This window comes from Dermochelys coriacea, chromosome 26 (genome assembly GCF_009764565.3).
Source record: "Dermochelys coriacea isolate rDerCor1 chromosome 26, rDerCor1.pri.v4, whole genome shotgun sequence".
Taxonomy (NCBI): domain Eukaryota; kingdom Metazoa; phylum Chordata; order Testudines; family Dermochelyidae; genus Dermochelys; species Dermochelys coriacea.
The window spans coordinates 10626725-10646992 of NC_050093.1; the positions used below are offsets into that span (position 1 = coordinate 10626725).

The 20268-nt window shown below is 44.4% G+C and overlaps 1 protein-coding gene across 1 annotated transcript in view; it reads left to right on the forward strand.

Annotated features, from left to right (window-relative positions):
• Window positions 1-20268, forward strand: part of CDS2 (CDP-diacylglycerol synthase 2) — a 36905-nt gene that overhangs the window by 10875 nt on the left and 5762 nt on the right. The window contains 7 exon segments of the mRNA XM_038384556.2: window positions 12315-12383; window positions 12385-12458; window positions 14324-14420; window positions 15426-15523; window positions 16456-16595; window positions 18625-18683; window positions 19449-19531. Coding sequence (XP_038240484.2) covers window positions 12315-12383; window positions 12385-12458; window positions 14324-14420; window positions 15426-15523; window positions 16456-16595; window positions 18625-18683; window positions 19449-19531 — 620 coding nt within the window.

Genomic DNA, 20268 nt, shown 5'->3' on the forward strand with positions numbered 1-20268 from the left:
TATACATGAAATTTAAAATGAAGAGCACAATATACTTCCATTCCACCTATTTACTCCCTTTCAGTGAAAAACATTCTTTACTTTTTGTCCTAAACAGCTATATAGTGTTGTTTAACACCTAGGAGTAGCATTGCCCACTGCTGGTATCTGCAAAGCACTGTGGGAATCTTTGGGATGAATGTCATTACAAAAGTGACACACATATTCTCATTATTCAAGGGAGAAACTTCCTCTGTTGTTGAAGGTGCTTCATTCCTGGGCTCAGATGGTTGAATTTCAGCAAGCTTAGAGAGGGACGTAGACGTGATGAACAATTAAAATGCAATGAAAAGAAAGCTTCAGGATCTGGCCTGTCAGAGGCTGAGGTAGTCATCACTGATTCTCAAGTTCGCTGGAAGAAAAGCCAGGCATCTCAAGTCACACAAGAGTAGGATGCTCCAGAAGCAGTTAGATCTAGGCCATACAACTAACTGTCTATCCACCCCCACAGAGCCAGTCTAAGTTGCCAGGCAGTTAAAGTTTCCCCATGCAGGTATCCCCATCAGTCTGGCACCTAGTGAAGCCTGTAAGGTTTTTTTTTTTTTTTTATATATATATATATTTTTTTTTAAAAGGGAAGAATTGTCAGACATTTATTGACACAGGCATTTCCCATGTGTTACAGTGCAGTGAGCATCCAGGAATTAGGACATGTTTGTAAACCGAGAGCAGCGGTATAGAACATCACAAAAACACATGCTGACTGAAGTGTTACTGTCCCCCCACTACTGAGCCTTGTAGCTTTGTTTCAAACACAATCAAATTTAGCAAGTCAGTGGGATCTGATCAGAGATGTGTGCAGTCCGCGTTCAGCCCAGCAACAGCCAGATTAAAAACTTGATATTGGTGTCAGCAAGTGTGATTCATTCACAACAACATATCCTGGTGACTCAGTCAGTGAGCACAGCATGATGTTTAGCTGTGAGGATGGATTTGCAACCCCCCCCCCCCCGCCCCGCCCCACTGCTCCAAAAAAAGAAAAAAAAAATCCAATTTGGAGTTGCTTTATTCTGAGAGGGTAAATGTACTGGGCTCACGGTCCTTTGCAAAAGCGTTATTGTATTATGTATTACAACATACAGTGACTGAAAGATTCCGTCATCTTAGCCCTAGCCTAATATTTAGACTTGTTTGAAAAAAACTTTTACTAGACCCTGTTGTAAAGAGTCTTCACGGGAACCATTTTTCAGACGACTCCTGCATCTCTTTGCTAGAGTGCTGTTTAGCACCGACACCTATCTGATGTGCTTTGTCATTGTTGCATCGATCCATGGAGATGCATGTACACAGAGGAGATTGAGTATCCTAAATAGCTATTTGCATTAATGGTCAGGGAGGGGTGGTCTTAGTGTAAGCACGGCGTGCCTCGGATGGCACGTGAACAGGCTTCATCACGGAATTTGGTCTGCTGGTCGGATCATTCACTTACCCGGCTTGGGCTAGGTACTGACAGGGAATGCGATGTGAACACTGATCCATGCCTCCCCCTCCCCCCCGTCAGCAGGGTAATCACACTTTATACTCCTAGCACTCAAATACAAAAATGTTATTGAAGCTAATGTTAATATAAGTACACAATATGTAGGTTGAGAAAAGAGTCTATGTATATCTGGGTATAGTGTTTAGATTATCCACAAATGCAAAGTTTGTTTTTAAAAGTCACATGATAGAGTACATAATCAGCAATAACCCAAATTTAGGTGAGTAGATTTAACAATACAGATTAGATATTTTGAATCCGAATACTCGGGTGCATCGCTCATGAAAAGTCGGACAGAGATTTGGTTGTGGAAAGCAAAATATATCAATGAGTGGAGATTGTCCCTGGGTAATTGAGAATTAGGTAGCTTGTCCATTTAGAAAATACAGTCCATGAGGAAAGTAGTTTAATTACTTTCCTGACTGCGCACAGTGATGGGTTCTCCAGGAATACTGTCGAGACAGACAATGCTTCAGAGCACACACTGATCAACCCTGAGGTCAGAACGGAATTCCTCTCCTAGATCCCAAAGCATGCAGCACTGCACGCCTAGTGAGTAGCATTATCAGGTGGCAATTTGACATTCCCGGACCACCCAGTTATTGACTACAGCCAGAGGCAGGAAGCTGGGTTTGATGGAAAAGTATTGATTGAGTCACATTCCCCTGGGGGGCAAATCTCCACCTGGAACCAGAAGAAAGCGGGAGCAAGTCCATAAGGGTTGTCTGCACTTCCCGTGGCTGTTCCATGCCAGCCGTTTTGGGCTAAGGGGCTATTTAATTACGGTGTAGACATTCAGGCTCAGGCTGGAGCTTGGGCTTGAGGACCAAGGAAATCAATAATCACTGTCAGACTACCTGAAAGTAATTAGAGCTCTGTTTTTGCAAGCACGTTAGCGTCTGGTCTGACATAACCTCAAGAATATGATTGCGGGATTACATCTATACTGTTTTCTTACTTGCAGGAAGTTCAGTTTGCTGAAATTAGGGGAATTAGCCTCCCCAGTCTGTCCCAAACTCAGAGCTAAACAAGTACCTCCTCCCACATTTCGCTGGTCCCACGTACACTTTCAAGTTAAATGGGCTGTTTGCCGCCCAACTCCAGGGACATTATTCTTCTTTCTCGTGAACGAAGAAGTCAGTGGAGAAATGCTTCTAGGCTCAGGTTCCTAACACACACATCCAAGAAGGAATGCATTGGAAGGGTGCTGTTCTCTTCACCATAAAGCAGACAGTGGTCCCGGAAGTACAGAGAGCAGTTTGATTTCCCCCTCTCCTCTCCCAAAGCATATTGCTATATTGCAGACTCTTCCCCATCCTCTACATTTAGTCTCATTATCAGACCTTCAGCAGGGTAGATTTTCACCCTTTACTTAATTAGTAGCCTCAGTTTCTGGAAGATGTTGCAAACAAGCACATCGATCAGCTCTGAAGAAGCAATTTCTGAACATAGATCCAGCAGAGCAACTAAGGATCTGGTATCTGGTTTGCCAATTGTGTTCCATTTGTCCCTACATTTAAATCCCTCCTAAGACCCATTTTATCTGCAAGACAATCAAAGGGGAGCAAAGCTCTTGTAGTAGCTATAAATTGGTTCCCTAAAAGAAAGGGAGTGTAAGTAGGTGGAGTGTAGGTACCTGAGTTGACAGTTGGCCAGGGCACAATGGCTAACGCCGCTTATGAAAAGCGCTTTGGGATAATTAATGACCACAATTGGTCAAGACCCAAGTTTTGCTTTTCATTTGACTAATTACGTAGGCCTTGATTTTTGCAAGTCCTTCCACATGTGAGTTGCTGCCTACACACCAATAATGTAAATTGGCGCCTTACTGAGTTGTTCCCAGTTCTTCAGTTGTCAATGCTATTGACCCAAAGCCTGATTCTTTTTTGTAGCAATAGTTAGTATTTTCTGTCTCTGCTTCTTGCTAGATTCTTGCAAAAAGAATAATCGTCTCTTTCCATTTAGGCAAGGTGAGTGCACAGATAAAAGGATTTCTTGAACTAATACAAATCTAAGGCTGTTAATTGCTCGGGTCGTTTTTCCCATTTGGTGGTGAAGTTTTTGGCATAGAAATACTGCCACTTGTTTCCATGACAACTGGGATCATGTCACAGATACTCGGGCAAATAGCTGATGCTCAGTGTCCGTGTGGGGAAAGGCTGGGCTAAACGTGCACGACTATTTAGTGATGCTCGCTTACCCGAGGAGTCCAAAAAGCCACAATAGAAGAAGCTGGTATTTGTTCTACTCTTAATAATTGGTTTTACTTATTCCAGAACCCATGTCAAATATCTGGGTTTATAACATGTACTAGTACAAACTGTGCTCTCAAAAAGCCTGGCGAGAACGCGGAGTTCAACCTGGAAAACAGAAGAGCAGGGCTCTTCAACCAAGAGACGATGCTAATAAGAGAGGACCATTATGATCGTCTAGTCTGACCTCCTGTATGACACAGGTCATAGAATTTACCCACAATAATTCCTAGAGATTAAAAATATAAATGGTATAACCCCTTATCCTTCATTGGTTAGGAAGAAACTTCCTTTGTGCATAGGGTTATTTCTCTGAAGCTTGTAGTATTGGACACAGTTGGATTAGATGGACCTGCGTATCTGTAATTCGACTGAATTACTTCCAAGTTATAAAGGCTATAATGAGAATTGATCAGTACCTGACTTGTATTATGAGAGCAAGGGATCGCTCGGACTAATGGCCTTGTATAAAAGGAAACACAACAGACTCAGCCGGTGGCACTCGTTGCTGGATGAGGTCATGTGCTTGAATTTTTTCAAAGGCTGCATAACTTTATGATGCCTATTTGTGATTCCCAAAGAGAAGGGTAGGAATGCCCGATTGCTGCATTGAACTGCCAGCTCTTCCCGCCCTCCACAGCCCTTCCTGGAGGCTAGTAGGGATGGTGGGGAATTATTTGCCAAAACGTTTTTCCACTGGAAGATGCTAACTTGTTGGTACTGAAACTTTTTGCAGAAACGTATCTATTTTGACAGTTTTCACTGGGCAGGATTCTCAGATCCAGGATACAGTTTCTGCGATGAGACGCTCACCCCAGAATAACCAATAGCCTAGAGGTTAAGGCACTCACTCGGCATGTCCATGCTCTGAATCGGGTAAAGCTGGCACTTGTACATGGGTTTCCTACGTCCCAGGGGAGTGCCCTAAGCTATGGACTATTGGCTCTTCTGGGGTGGGTCTCATACTTTTTTTTTATGCAAATTTTGGAACGAAATCCTTTTGAATGTGGAATGAAAACAAATGATGAAACCGCTTGTTTTGTTTTTGTGTGAAACAGAATTCTTGTTTTCCGGCCAGCCCTCGTGGCTGGGTGCCTCTTCTCCCTCCCCTAAAGAATTTGGAATTGGTCTCTGCTGGTGGAAGGGTAACAGGCTTTTTTTAGATCAGTGACCTAATCCGTCACGGTGAATTATGTGTCGCTATACAAATGTAACACTGCGCGCATGTTTCCCTCCTGTAGTCTTTCTAGAATGTTGAATGAAGTTAAAGGGACACTTTTTTTTTTTTTTCTCTCTCCCCAGGCTCAGTGCATGGCCTCATGGCCCATATACTCTAAAGTCACGTTTACTCCACTCTGGTCATGCAAATGAACCTTAAATATGTGTAGATAGAACTTACACCCCCTGCCACTTATGTAAAGTGGCATTAATTGGGCTGTGAATGGTTTAAAAAAAATCTAAATGTGGTTCTTTCAGACCTTTGTTGTTTGACAAATGTATTTCCCCAACCCCTTCAGTACCCTCAACAATATTTTTTTCAACTTGCAGAGCTTGACTTGTTTCAAACAAGAGGCACTATTTTTGTGGGCACAACTACATCCTTTCCCTTTGTCATCAAATTTGTTCCTCCTCTATCTTCCATCTGCAAGGAATTGGGGGCTCATTTTGTTAGAGGGGCTTGAAATTATGCCTATAAAGAGCAGTAAAATTTTTTGGAGATGTGTAAACTTCAGACAAAGCTAAAGCAGTTGCAGTTTTTAATGACTATCTTTTCTAGTAAAGATAAGAGACTTGGTCACCATGTAAATTTTATTCTTAAATAGAGAGGTGACAAACAAAAATGGTTAAGGGGAAAAAGTTGTGAGAGAGAGAGTTTTTGAAGATTGTTTGCAGTACAGGGACTATAAACAGGTTTCCTAGTATCTGATGCGGTACATGCAACTATTTTTGTGTGACTGAGCCTTTTCATATAGAAACCCGGTGTTGGGCGAGGCAATATCATGTGTGCAACATGGTTCAAGATCTGCTGCCAACGCATCACTGATGGAATAAAATCTCGATTTAGGAGCAGTTAGAGAGAACCTTGCAGCTCTGCTGGGCTGATGTATTTATGCCATCTGCTCATGGTCCTTATTACCCCAGAATGACCTGACTCCCAGGCTTGCTTTCAGGTTTAGGGTGAGCGATTTGAATTCTTACTCAGCTCCTGTCTTGTGTGAGCGATCGAGCAGAGCAGTCTCTGTAAATGCCCGACTGGTGGTTCTGGTTAGCAGCAGGGGGATGCCATGGCTGGGAAAAGATCAGACTAACAGTTTTCTGGTGCTAGCCTGAGATCAGAGGACCATAGTATGCACTGCAAAGGCTCTGTCTGCCTGTGCTCCTGGGACAGTTCTCCTCAGAGCTCCAATTTTAAAATGTTTTCTTTGTGTGACCTCCCTTCCCCGCCCCTCCACTTTGTTTTACTTTTCAAAAAGGGCTTTGTGGAAGGAGCTCAAACTATGAAAATGAAAGGAGGAGACTTATTTTTTAGTGGCTTCCTTGGAAGATGACTTAACCTGCTACAAGCTCTTTGTTTTTGGGTCTCCATGATCAGCTGTTTGAAGTGCAGCGAAGAGGCTGTGTGCAGGCTCATATTCAGGAAGGAATACGGTCAATTACTGGAAAAGGGGATGAGGAGTCTGGGGTCTTGGGTATCGTTCCTGATTTTGACTCACTATATAAGCTAGCCTCTTAGCTTCTCTGGGCTTCAGTCTCCGCAACCACGGAAAGGAGATAAGACATCCATGGGGAATGTTTTAGAATTATAAACTCATCTTTGCGGAAGAGCACAGTGTTATCACCCGCATTTTGTTGATCTTCCACAGCTGAAGAAACGTTTTCACAGAGCCGGTGGTGGCAATTACAGGCCAACGAGCCTCACTGGGCAAACTGGTTGAAACCGTAGTGAAAACCTAAGACCATGAGACACGATAGAGGCCTATAAAATCATGAATGGTGTGAGGAAAAGTGAATAGGGAAGTGTTATTTACCCTTTCCCACGATACAAAAGCCAGGGGTCACCAGGTGAAATAAATAAGCACCAGGTTTAATACAAACAAGAGGAAATACTTTTTCATACAATGCGCAGTTAACCTGTGGAACTCAGTTTCCATGGCATGTTGTGAAGGCCAAAAGCATAAATAGGTTAAAAAAAGAACTGGATAAGTTCACGGAGGATAGGTCCATTGGTGGCTATTTGCCAGGATGGTCAGATGCAACCCCATGCTCGGGGCAACCCTAAACCTCTGGGGACCGGAGTCTGGGAGGGGAAGACACGGGGGGATCACTCCAACTGCCATGTTATGTACCCTGCCCATGAAGCTCGGGTACTGGCCAGTGTTGGGGACGAGAAACTGGGCTAGAAGAACCGCTGCTCTGACCCTGTATTGCAGTGCTTATGTAAAGGAACCAGTGAATGCAGAGAGTGATTTTGCTCTAGTGGAGTTGAATAGAAGGCTACTTGGAGCATCAGTAGCCCAGAGCGATTCTCAGGGGAGCAGCTGGGGAACGAGGGATCTGACCGATGCAGAGAATGTAGCCTGAGTGAGGAGTCTGTAGTATTTTTAGGCCTCAGACTTCACATATAGGCCAAATACTTCAAGGCTCACTCTTCCAGGTAGTTACAGTGAAGCCAGTGAGTCATTAAATGTTAGAGTCCCTCGCTAAGTTCAGAGCCCATTATGCTAGCTTCTGTACCTCCCAGTCTAAAGAGACACAAGACCAAGGGCAGGAGAAGAGGAGTAGAAGCATAGAAATGTAGGGCTGGAAGAGACCTCAAGAGAGATATTGTCCCCATTTTACAGATAGGGAACTGAAGCTCAGTGAGATTAAAGGACTTGCACAAAGATTCAGAAAGGCTGGCTCATCTAGGAATTGAAAACCCAGGTCTCCCGAATCCCAGTCCAGTGCCTCAACCGCAAGAGCAGCACGCTTCTTGCAGAACGAAGAGCAAGCAGGATCTTTTTAAACATAAATACATGATAGGAAACAAAAGATCCCGAGACAGAATAGTCGGGTGCTGGGTTCTCGCATCTTGAATTCCTTTGATGAGCCTGTTACACGATAGTTTGTCTTGCAAGCATTAACAGAGAGCATAAATGGTACAAAGGGTATTGGTCTCCGTTAAATCTCTTGTAATTCCAAGCTCTGACAGATTACCTGTGTTTTTTACTAAAGAAAGTGAAGCCAACACTTTTACAGAATGTCCTTTGTGGGTGCCCAATTTGAAACGCTTTTGGGGATTGATTTTTTTTTATGCTTATGCTGACGTCAATAGGAATTGCGCTTATTACCTCAGACATATGTGGTTGGATATTTTTTTTTTTTTTTTAAATTCGGTCACCTAAAAATGAACACTTACAATCACAGGCCAGTATCGATGGGCATATATTTCTACCTGCCATTCCTCTATGTCTGTATCATTTAACATCATCTGTGCTACTTGTAGGTTGCTTTGCCTGTGGTGACCAACCAGTTTTATGCAAGATGTATTAATATCTGATGATCATCCTTTACCAAACTGTCTAAGGATCTGTCTGCTTTGTTTGCTGCCTTTCAAGAAAGTAATTGCAACACATGAGTTTGTTACCATGGAAATTCCACAGCTGGATTAAGCAGACCAGACCACAGCACATCATGCACTGGCTAAACAGCGTGTTGTTTAGCACTCTGGTCAGCTGCTTTAAAACAGTGTTTTGCTGAGGGATGGTTGCAATTTACATAAAGGTATAAAAATAGTGGAAAATTACTGAGTCTCTTACCACCCTAACCCACGTTATTAAACACTATAATGTCCTGTGTAATATGTAATCCAAGCTCCGTTTCAGAGAGAAATTAGCACAGGAGCAGTGCTGCTTTGACACTGTGGCTTTAAAAAGAAAACCTAATTTATGTTGTCTGTCAGCTTGACTGGTGACTTTCCCAGCAGGGAAAATTCTTTTCTTCCAGTGCCTGTCAGGCTCAAATGGAACAGTCAACACACACTGCAGAAATTATTCCTAATTTAGCAATGTACCTTCAGTATCCCTTTTAGTTCAGGGTTCTGTTGACTGTCTTTTTTTGTACTCTCTTCTGGTAAGATCCGAGAACCAGGGGTGATCTACATCTTGAAAAGTCAGGCCTGGGTGTGCGTATAATAGTCTGGAGCACCTTTCAGGAGCAATTAAGTGCTTTGTCCACAGGCAACATGACTTCCCACATGCTGCTTTGCCCTCCATGTCCTAACCCTGACTCGGAGGGAACACTCTGCTTTATTGGTGTCAGCCAGAGATTGTTGTGTGGGGGAATAGATGGAGAATTCTATGGCAATCTCCCATGCTGAGGACAGGAAAATGCAGAACGGGCACAATCTTGTATCCTGTTTTAAATAACCATCCACCAGTCTGGGTGGGAGTTGAACCTATACCCTTGAGACTGAAGATCGTATTGCCTGAGCCATCCCGTCTGCCCTGTCTCTCGCTCCTTCCCACCCAGGCCCCAGAAATAAAGCATACAAGCGTTACATTGCACGTCTGTGGTGAATTTTCTCTTTGCAAACATTAAACCTCACCACCCCCTTGAAAGCTCTTAAGAATTATTTCACACACTTTGCAAATGGGTGAGAACTGAAGCTCCTCGGGGCCAAGTCTCCTGCTTTAACCACAAAAGCTCAGTTCTTCAGTGCACAGCATGCAAGCACAAGCTTTGGGTTAGAATGCACAATAAATAAAATATGGTAAGGTTAAGGTTTTTACAAGTTAATATGTTTGACTTCTATATATTGGTGGTATTCATCTCAGTCTGATGTGCTTAGGTAGAGTGGCGGTTGCAGCATGGAAAGATCACATGCCATCTGGAGTGAAGAAGGCGAAGTGCCATCCTGAGTTTCAGGATTCATAAGTATCCATGCGGAAAAGGCCGTTCTTCTGGTTTAGTGCATCTGTGCGCTTCCGTCGCTGGCACAAGAACAAAGCCGCCTATTGTAAGGGGCACAGAAATTAGTTATTTTGCTATTTCCCCGAATATTGCCATATAGAGTTATAGAGCAGCGCTTTCCCAGAGGATACATGGGTGCTATACTTGAGCTACAGTGAAACGATTGTAATTTTTTTCCTCCCCTGTGATCTCTTTCCAGAGTCTTCTCTCAAATAAAGATAAGTTGGTCAGCCTAGTTAGTGGAGGAAGGACTCAACACAAGTCCAGGTTTAGCATCCTTTCCCTGCGTGTCCAAAGCATTCTCCGTCCACCTGCTTTTTAGCTAGTCACATCACAGCATGTGATGCCCTTGAACGATTTGGATACAGTAGAACTTCAGAGGTTGTTCGTAATTCTGAACAAAATGTTATGGTGATTCTTTCAAAAGTTTACAACTGAACATTGACTTAATACAGCTTTGAAAATGCTGCTTTTAACCATGTTAATTTAAATGAAACAAGCACAAACAGTTTGCTTACCATATCAAATCTTTTTTTAAACTCCTCTCCCCCCCCCCTTTTTTTTTTTTAGTAGTTTACATTGAACACAGTACTGTGCTGTGTTTGCCTTTATTTCCCCGTCTCTGCTGGTGCCCGATTGCGTACTTCTGGTTCCCAATGAGGTGTGTGGTTGACTGGTCAGTTCGTAATTCTGAGGTTCTACTGTACTTGAAGACTCAAAGAATTAGTGGTTGCATGGAGGCATGTATCTGATATAAGGTTATTAATTGTATTTCAGTCACTCCTGGAAGCTGAGAGGAGCCAGTGGACTTTACTTAGGATGAATAAAACCAAATTTAAAATGGTTAACTGTTTTTCTGCTCAGTGCACCCCAAAACCTGTCCTGTCGGGTATTCAGCACATAAATCCAGATTTATTTCAAGTTCTTATTTGCTTTTGCTATTCATTTTGGAATCAAGTCCAGAAGCAAGAACAATAAACTCTCCCTCCCCCCCCCCCCCCAAGCTGGCTCTGAGCAAATCCGGTGTGGTATACAGTGCAACAGAGAGAGGTATGGGAGTGTGGCTTTGTTCTGATTCCATAGGTCACTTACCCCAGGAAATGGTGTCGGTGTCCCCCCCCGTTACAATGGATGGAAGTGGCTAAAAATAGTGCTCTGACAGCCTGGTTGTCTGCAGGAATCTGGCTTGCAGCCATTGCTACCTGATGTCTTAGGGCCAATATCCTTCCCTGCTTTCAGGGAGACTGAACAGGGCTCCTGCTTTTATTCCCGCGGGATTTTATTAAATCAGATACACTTAAATGCATATTGGCCCAACCTCTAGTTTACTGGGGATCTTCTCCTGGACCAGCTCTAGGTGCTGTCTCATCTGATAGAGCATCGGAACATTGCAGGATCCCAGGGAGATTAACTTTGACAAAGCTGACCGCGTTTGCTGACTTCGTTCCCTCTCTGCACTTCCTGAAAACACATTCCTGTTTGGGAGTGTTAAAATAGCATATGTTGGGCTCGGGGGTGGGGGGGTGACTTGAGACTTGGGCATGACTCACCACTCGACGCGGAAGCGTGGATGTTATAGGTAAGGCTAAGATTTGTCATGTGGGGGGTTTTTAGTAAAAGTCACGGAGAGGTCATGGGCAATAAACAAAAATTCACGGAAGCCGTGACCTGTGCCTGACTTTTACTAAAAATAACTGACAAAATAGGGAGGTTGGGTCAAGCACCCACCACTGCTGTGGCTTTGGGGTCCCTCCTGCTGCCCATGGCAGCCAGGAGCTGCAGGGGGGGGCCCTGCTGAAGCAGAAAATGTCATGGAGGTCTCTCGTAGTCACAACTCTGTGACTTCTGTGACATAATCTTAGCCGTAATTTATAGGCACCACCCTGCATATTAGGAAATGTGGCTTAGTGATGAAACCCGGGCACTAAACTGCGCTGCTAACGGTCACCTTGCAGAAGACAAAATCTTCCTCTTTGCTGCTATTTGATGTATAAAGGACGGAAAAGAAATAGTGTGGTCTAGTGAGCAGGGTGCTGGATTGGGAGTCAGAAGGCTGGCCAGAATTGTGTTCCTGATTCTGCCAATTGTGCACGTCTCCTTTAGTCTTTGTTTCTGCTCCCACTCTGTCCATCTTGCCTGTTTTGGTGATAAGCTCTTTTGGACGTGGACTGTTTCTTGCTGTGTGTTTGTACAGCACCTAGCTTAATGGGGTTCTGCTCTTAGCTGGGTGTTGCATTCCCGGTGCATCATTCAGGCTTTAAGAACAACTACAAAGTACCTTTGGTGATGCCAAAAAGGACACCTTCTCTTTAAAGTCCTTAGTAAAACTTCCATTGGCTTCAGTTGCAGGTGATTCTGCCCCGTAGGTCTTATCGCTTAAGTGTTTGGCTCCCAAACAAGAACAGGGTCAATGAAGTAAGCCAGTTTGTGCCCAGAATATCTTGCCGTCTTTTCCTTTTAGCTACAGGCTGTGTTGAGAGGAAATAAGAGTGGAATAAGGGTGGACTGACTGATCTAGTGCATTTTAAATGAAGATCAGAAGAATGATCACTGGTATCTGATACAACTGTTTGCCTGTGTTTGTCCTACAGGAGTCTGAGTCAGAAAACAAGCTGGATGGAGAGACCGCATCGGACAGTGAAAGCAAATCAGAGTTTGGAGGGGGCCCCTCCTGCACCTACATCAGATGACACTCCCGAGGTCTTAAACAGGGCCCTCTCCAATCTATCCTCAAGGTAGCATTAAATAAAACTTCTCCATTGCTTCCGGGGCTCCCAGCATATTGGTGCACTTTCCCTTTTTACTAACCAGGGGTGGATTTGATTTAAATCACTAGTCAGGCAGACACGATTTAATCACAGATTTCTGCATAAAAGTGCATTCTTGTTTGTTGTTATAACCTTAATACATATTCTTCACAACTCCTAGATAGATGTAAGTTTCATTTTTAGAAGGTACACACTGTAAACATTTTTAAACAGTGATTTATTTTGAAAACTTTTCAGATTAGTTTTACAGCTATATCCAAAAATGAATGATTGTTTGGTTATTTCATTTACCAAAGGTAATTGAAGCAGATATTTATGAAGTAATTGGGAGGTGAGCTATCTCCAATTCAACAGGTTAATCATTAATATTTGGGGGATTTTCTTGCCGTCCTGTATTCGGAGGAGAGCATCACCAGACAGACATTTAAATTTGTTTTATTTAACTACAACAACAACATTAAGTATTTTTCAACAGCAAACATATAATATTTTAACAAAACAAGCAAATGTCCCTCGCTTCTCACATTTATCTCCAGACTTCTTCTCCTTGTCCAGATCTATTCCGCCCCCAACAACTTTCTATTCATTGAACGTTTTGAAACTTTGCACTTTTAGAGACAGGTAAGGGGTTGACTCTGTGTACACAAATTTGCAGACGGACAATAGAGTTGAGGTCTGTTCTATCCATCTATCTATACATCTAAACATTTTTGCTGTTTAACAAGCATGTTACCTCTGGAGACACAAGTCCACAGTCTGAGAACTGCAAAACGAAGCATCTCTGATGGTATCTTCTAGACTGAGCACTGAGTCCCATTGGGTAGATAGAAAGATTAAACCTAAATAATCTAAACAGAAGCCTGTGGAACCCCATAAGATTGGGTCCCTAATCCATGAACTACTGGAACTCATTAATTAAACTTTTCTTAAACATTACATGAATATATTCTCATACTATAGAATTAGAATTTATAATCCCTATTCCATGATGAGATATCTTTGAGCTATAATATATCTTAATTAAAACTAACTTTATATAAGTTTTTTCCTCAAAAAGCATTTAATAAAACCCCACTATTTAACCAACCTAGTCAGGATGTTCTATCCCATCAATAGATGGTGACAGGAGTGACACATCTCATGGGTAACTGACCCCTCTGGAGGAACTGGTTTGGCTAAAATTGCTCTAATCTGTTCCTGCTCTCAGCCTGTGAAGAGACCTTTGGGGCTGGCTGAGCGAGTTTGGTGTTGAGATTGCTTTTCTTTGGCAGAATTGTGGTATGGTTCTTTTATTCCGGCAGATTTAGAGGGTGATCTTTGAGAGGTTTTTTTTGCAGCATGGCCTAGTGGACTGAGGGGGAGTACTGGATGTTGGGGCTCCTGAGTTTGAACCTCAGTTCTGCCATTCCTGTGTGATCTGGGGAAACTCTTTATCTCCATTTTTGGATCTGTAAAATAGGCATAATACTCTTACAAAACTAATTCAGACTAGGTAAGGCCTTGTATAACTGTCTATTCCTATTTACTCCCTGCTACCTTCATCTGTCACTTTCTCACCGAAACAAATCTTCAGCATCTCCTGCGCTGTCCCCCAGCATAGAACTCCCTTCCTGAGCTTACCTGCACAGCCACTGCGTTCCTTTCTGCACCAGAGCTGGGTGAATGGACTGGCATGACATTGTCACCGCCGCTGAGCTAAAGATACGCTGCCGTTTCCTGCCTCCGCCTTTAACCAGGAGGCTGTGCAGAAGAGATAACAAGTGCCTCTCTCCCTGCTTTCCTGCTAGATAGGCCCTTTGCCTAATGTTCACTTTTCTCTTCCTGTGATCTAGATGGAAGAACTGGTGGGTCAGAGGGATCCTCACTCTGGCAATGATTGTATTCTTCTTCATCATCATCTACCTGGGTCCCATGGTTTTAATGATGATTGTAAGTGCTCTTTCAAAACCCTTTGTTAAATGGACTGTTATGGATGAACAGTTGTCGGGGACCTAGATGGCTGAGAAAGTTAATGAGTACATAGAGCTTTGTGCCTCGAGGTTCCCAGTGCTAATTTGGCCCTGTTCGGTCATGGCCGAAAGCTGTCATATTGCTGTTCTGCTCCGTGATCTGCAGGGAATAAGGTTCCTCGTCACAATTACTATTTAATTGGTGCCTTCTTGGTGGAATCCTCCTGTTTCCTTTATTGTTATCACAGCCCAGGGTGTGTGGGTGGAGAGCTGAATCTGGTTGGTTGGTCATCTGCCATTGAGCACTCTGTGTGTATCATGCGTGCTTGCGGTGTGGCTCTCTCTCAGGGTTTAGAGCTGATACAGATCTGGGATTTTCAGATCAGGCTGTAGAGGTGCATGCTTTTAGATACAGAGATTCCAGGTCCAGTCCCCGCTATGGGAAACCCATCCGGCAGCCTTGTTGCCTTTGTGAAGCCTGTCCCAACTCCAGTCTAGCTGTCTCTCTGCTGGGCACGTTCCCTTCTCATGGTAGTCTTGAAGTGCCAGTCCTCTCGAGTGCATGCGATGAACGGTGATGTTTGTTAGACAGTGCCAGCGAAGGAGGGATTGTCTCCCCAGAACTGACCGGAACTCATGATAAAAAAACCCAGTGTTGGAAACGTAACTTAAAATGAGGTGCTGAGCTCTTGGAGTTGGCCAACCCACAGCTACGCAGGGTGTAGTTTGCTTTGCCTGGCAGGGAAAGCAGCTTGCTCTAGCTGTTAGTAGGTTGAGCAAGTGAACAATTTCTCAGCCTTATGTCAGATTTAGGGGTGCGGGGGAGCTCACTTGCAAGATAAGAGAGGAATTCTCCTTGTGGCACCTGTAAGGGTCAGTCTAGAGCTCCCACTTTTTACATGCACTTAGCAGCCCACTGCAGATTATCTGGTCCTGGTTTAGTTTTTCTGTGAATGACACTGCTGCTTAATGTTTGTTTTTGCAGGTGATGTGTGTCCAGATCAAGTGTTTCCAGGAGATTATCACTATTGGCTACAATGTGTATCGCTCATATGAGCTGCCCTGGTTCAGGACCCTCAGCTGGTAAGCAGAGCGACTGTGGTGCTCTTCATTAGAGTCAAGGAGCACAATATGATCCTTCTCAATGTGCATAATGCCTTTCATATAGAGTTCTTCTGAATCACTTGACACCTCATTGATGGTGTAGCCAGCCACTACTGGACATCTTCCGTCATATTTATACGCTTCGTTCCATTGCTTGTCTGCTGAGAGCGAGGTCTGAATCTCCCGGTTTGTGCCGGGCGGTGGTGGTGAATGCTGTTACCGAGAGAAGCGATGAGTAAACATGTAACTTGTGGTTCCAACTCCATTGCTCACGCTAAGGGTGTAGGATATTTACCTACTGAAATTTATTTGTGCGATTGGGATGAAACTGTACTGGTTGCACCCAGCGTCTGATGGCATGCCATAGAGAAGGAGGGGGTCACTGCCTCCGGTAGCTGGGAACCTGGAGAAGACTCTTAAGCAGTGCCACCTAAAGGCAAAAGCTTCCCGAGCACCATAATACTAAACAAAAATTGAACAGGGCTGTACTGTAACATAGGGGTTGGGTGACAGCCAAGTATTTGCATTTAATGGAGCCACGGCTTCTACATGAAGATGTCATGTTTTGATCAGAAGAAATGTGAGGGCTTGATTCCTCCGCGCCCCCCCCCCCCCCCCTGCAGTAAGGTTCCTTCACGCTGCCCAAGCCACCTTAGTGTAAGTGAGAATCAGGCCCTGACTCTCTACTCCTGCTTCCCCCCGCCCAATGTAAGTGAATTTTCTGCAGACTTTCAAATAAAAATCACCATTATTCTGCCGCCCAGTATGCGAACCTTCAGTCGTCTCCTCCCCCTGCACGCAGTGTAGACAGTGCAATCTGATTAACCTCTTATGTGTACTAGTCTAATTATCTACCAGTCAACCATGTCCCCTGTAAGTCCCTATTAAAGGGAATGCTGCTGTGTCCACAGGTACTTTCTGCTGTGTGTAAACTACTTCTTCTATGGCGAGACGGTAACGGATTACTTTTTCACCCTGGTTCAGAGAGAGGAGCCCTTGCGAATTCTCAGCAAATACCATCGCTTCATTTCCTTTGCCCTCTACTTAACAGGTAATTTTATTTGTTTCCATCAGGTAAATTTGTCTTGTTGCTGTTTTTTAGCAGAGGTTACGTCGTCAGCCTCTTGAAATGCAATTCCCCCTCTTCTCTCCCCCCCCCCCCCGTAGACAGGTAGGGCTCCAGTGTCCCCAGTTGGATTTGCACTGCAAAATACAAGGGAGGGGAAGGATGGTCCAGTGGTTAGAGTTCCAACCCAGGGCTCATGTGATCCAGGTTCAGTTCCCTGCTTGACCTTGGGCAAATCACTTAGCCTCTCCATGCCTCCGTTCCCCACCAATAGAATGGGGATAATAGCAATTCCTACCTGACAGCTTGTGAGGTGCTCAGTTACAGTGGGGATGGGGGGCCTTGTATCTAAGATGACCTTGTCGTTGTCGTGAAAGACAGCCTACAAAATAGGGAGTAATTGGGTTTGAGAGCAGCCATGTTGTAGCTTCTTCAGTTTCTTTTTCTTGCCTGATTTACTGGGGGAAAGACAAGTCCTCCTTTCCTTGATGAAGATTGTCCTTCCATCCCAGCAAACAGTATCTGGTTTAGGTAGGGTGTTGCTGTAAGTACCTGACTCTTTCCAGAGACTGTGTTTAAATGAGCTTGATACTCACTTTTGATCTTTCCTCTTCTCCTCTCATTTTGCCTCCCCTAGTCTCCAGTCCTAGCGTGCACCCACTTCATGAATGCAGCGCTAGTAGGGAAGGGCGCCTGACTCACAGCCCTGGAGCAATATTCCTCTTTCTGTAAACATGCGACTTGCAACCTCATTCCAGGCTTCCTTCACACCTCTAGGCCAAATGTGACTCACCCCTGCCCTGAAACGAGCCAGAAGTGAAGCATCTGTGGGAGACGGAGCTATTGTTGGCTTTGAGTTATGTCTCCCACAGATGCTCCCTCTGAGGCCGTTGCACTGATATCTTTTGGGATTCAGACAAGTCTGTGACGAGCAGCATCCACACCTGCCTAATTGTGCGGTGTAAGTGACCAAAATGCCCTCTGCATCAGATGGGAAAGTGCAGTCCTCTTTGATGCTACTTCCTTTGGGTAGTGATTAGGCAGAATAACTGTAATTTCCACCTTTCTTTCCCCTGTGCTAGCCTTGCAAAGTTTTACTTGCCTGGTGATTAATATTTTGATGTCTGAGGAAATGATCCTTTTCTTTTTCTTTCTGGGTAAAGAGAGGGTGAGTAGACTTCTTGCCTTTGCTGGTGAATTCTGCAACGCTACTCCAGACCTAGAGTAACTCTCCTGTCAGTGTAAACTGTGCAGAGGCAGACTCTGGATGAACTGAAGATCTATTTTTAACTTCTCCTTTCTGGTGATTAAGTGGAGGTGTTCTCTCTCAGCTAGCAAGCTCACTGTGAGTCCTGAATCCCTAGGATGGGCTTCAACCTAGAAATGGAGCGGCACTTGCTATTGAGAGCTGTGCGCAGATTTCCAATGGCCCTAGCAACGTGGGCTCACCAGTGGGTATTATTTGTGAGGTGGGGGAGCTGGTAAGAACTGTGGAAGGAGGATAAGCGCTAAAGAGGGTTCTCCTGAGACCCTAAAGCACTTAAACAACTTTACTGGCAGACAGACTGTATCTAAAGAGTGTCACTGTATAAATGCAGCCACCTCTGGGTGGATGGGCGGGATGCAGCAGCTAATTAAGAACTCTGTGCCGTTAAACAGGTAAGGTAAGTGAAGAATACTCTGTAGTTGATTCTACATGGGAAGATCAGAGGTAGAATAAATGCTTAGCTGTTGGCAGAAAACAGTCTAACTTGCATAGGGGTGATCATGGTTAATTGGCTATATGTCCTTGGTGGTTTTTTTTTTTTTTTTTTTTTTTTAAACAATTTCCATTCTTTGATTAACCATTTTGCATCCACAGCGCACATGACCCTCCTGTTGCTGACTCTGTTCTGTAGCTGAAACAATGAAGAGATGCTGTAATGATATGGCAGATGTAATGGGAAATTGAGAGGCATTTCCTACTACTGCAAGACCTGATCTTGCTCTTCTCTTTCTTTTCTCTTCCCACTAGGCTTCTGCATGTTTGTCCTGAGTCTGGTGAAGAAGCATTACCGTCTCCAGTTCTACATGGTAAGATTAAGTAAACGGCTTTGCTGCTCCAGAGCCATTAGCTTTGGGAGAGGAGGCTGTTTGCATATATGGTTTAGAAGAACACAAGCCTGTAAATGCTTCTGTGTCCCTTGGGTGTTGTGATCCTGCTTAATGGAAAAGCTATTCCTGGTAGCTTGACGTATTTGGCGCATGGCTTTTGAACTGACTGATTTCCTTATAAATGTGAATTCCATTGTCTGCATTTGCAGTGCATTTCTTAGTAACCCTTTCAGTTGTGCAAGCTAAGGTGATTGTACAAGGTTCTTCAAACCTCATGCCTTGAGGGTGGAATCACCTGCAGGGTTAGACTGGCCCCTCCACAGTATAACGATGCACAGATTGGCTGACTGTGTCCTTTATTGGGATGCTTTTGTTTCCTTCTGGATTCCGGATGTCAGACTAGATGGACCGTCATCAATATGGGGATTCTTATGTTCCAGGTCTCTAGTCAAAGTAGACTAAGGTGTGGGCTAAAGGGTACTTGGTCCAGGAATGTCAAACATCCTCCCACTCAGGTTCTGAACTATAATGAAGACGTTGCTTTGCTTAACTCCGACGTAGGGATGAATGCTAGCTGCCATCTTTGAGTTTACATCATGCTCTTTCCACCTGGGATCAGAGTGCCTGAGAGGCACACAGGCATGACTCTCTCCAAACAGTATTCATCGGTATCTGGTTTCTGCCATAGGCTGTTATGAGGAATGTCTCTAGGCAAACTGGACTGCATGCTGTTTTCTCTTCCAGTTTGGTTGGACCCATGTGACTTTGCTAATTGTTGTTACCCAGTCGCACCTCATCATTCACAACCTGTTTGACGGGATGATCTGGTGAGTTGGTGCCTGTTGTGTGTTACTTTGCTTTGTGTTGAGTAGTGTAGGCTCCTGATTTCTCCTTGCTAAAGTGTTTTTTACTGAAACTTTTAACCAACAAGCATAGGCTAGGATGTGCCTTTCATAAGGGACTACAGCGTGCTTTGCATAAGAGAGCCAAACAATGAGCCAGGCCCTTTTCGGATTGCTATGCGCTGCTCAGTTAGTGCAGCCAGAAAGCCACTCTAACGGGGCAGCTGCGTATTCCTCTGGCAGTGAGGAGTCCCGCAGATGGCATAAACTAGTGTAGCTGCCTTTGTCACCCGAACTCGAATGGGGGTGGGTGCGGAGAGCATGCACTCCAGCCAGTCGTGCCTGGTGAGGTGGTCCCTGGGACACAGCTGCCGCCGGTGTAACTTAAAGTAGCCACCGGGTTTACGCGTTAGGAAGGGAGCGTGGTTGGAAGAGTGTAGAAAAGTGGCTTTAATAATCAGCCCCCTTTGGCAGTTTGTTGCCGCTGCTGCCCAGCATGTGAAGTTGGTGCAACGGAGGATTCAGCCCAATATAAGTAACAAGGCGGTTAAGGATATCAGCAATAATGAAAACTTTACAGCGCTCGTAGCACGCTATATGGCGTGCAATCTGAAGCATTCTCAAGTGCTGTACAAACGACAGAGCACCTGGCTCACCCCTGAAATGCAGCTGCTTCTGGGGTTAATCACGGTGACTCTTTAACAGCCCGCTGCATGGTAGAG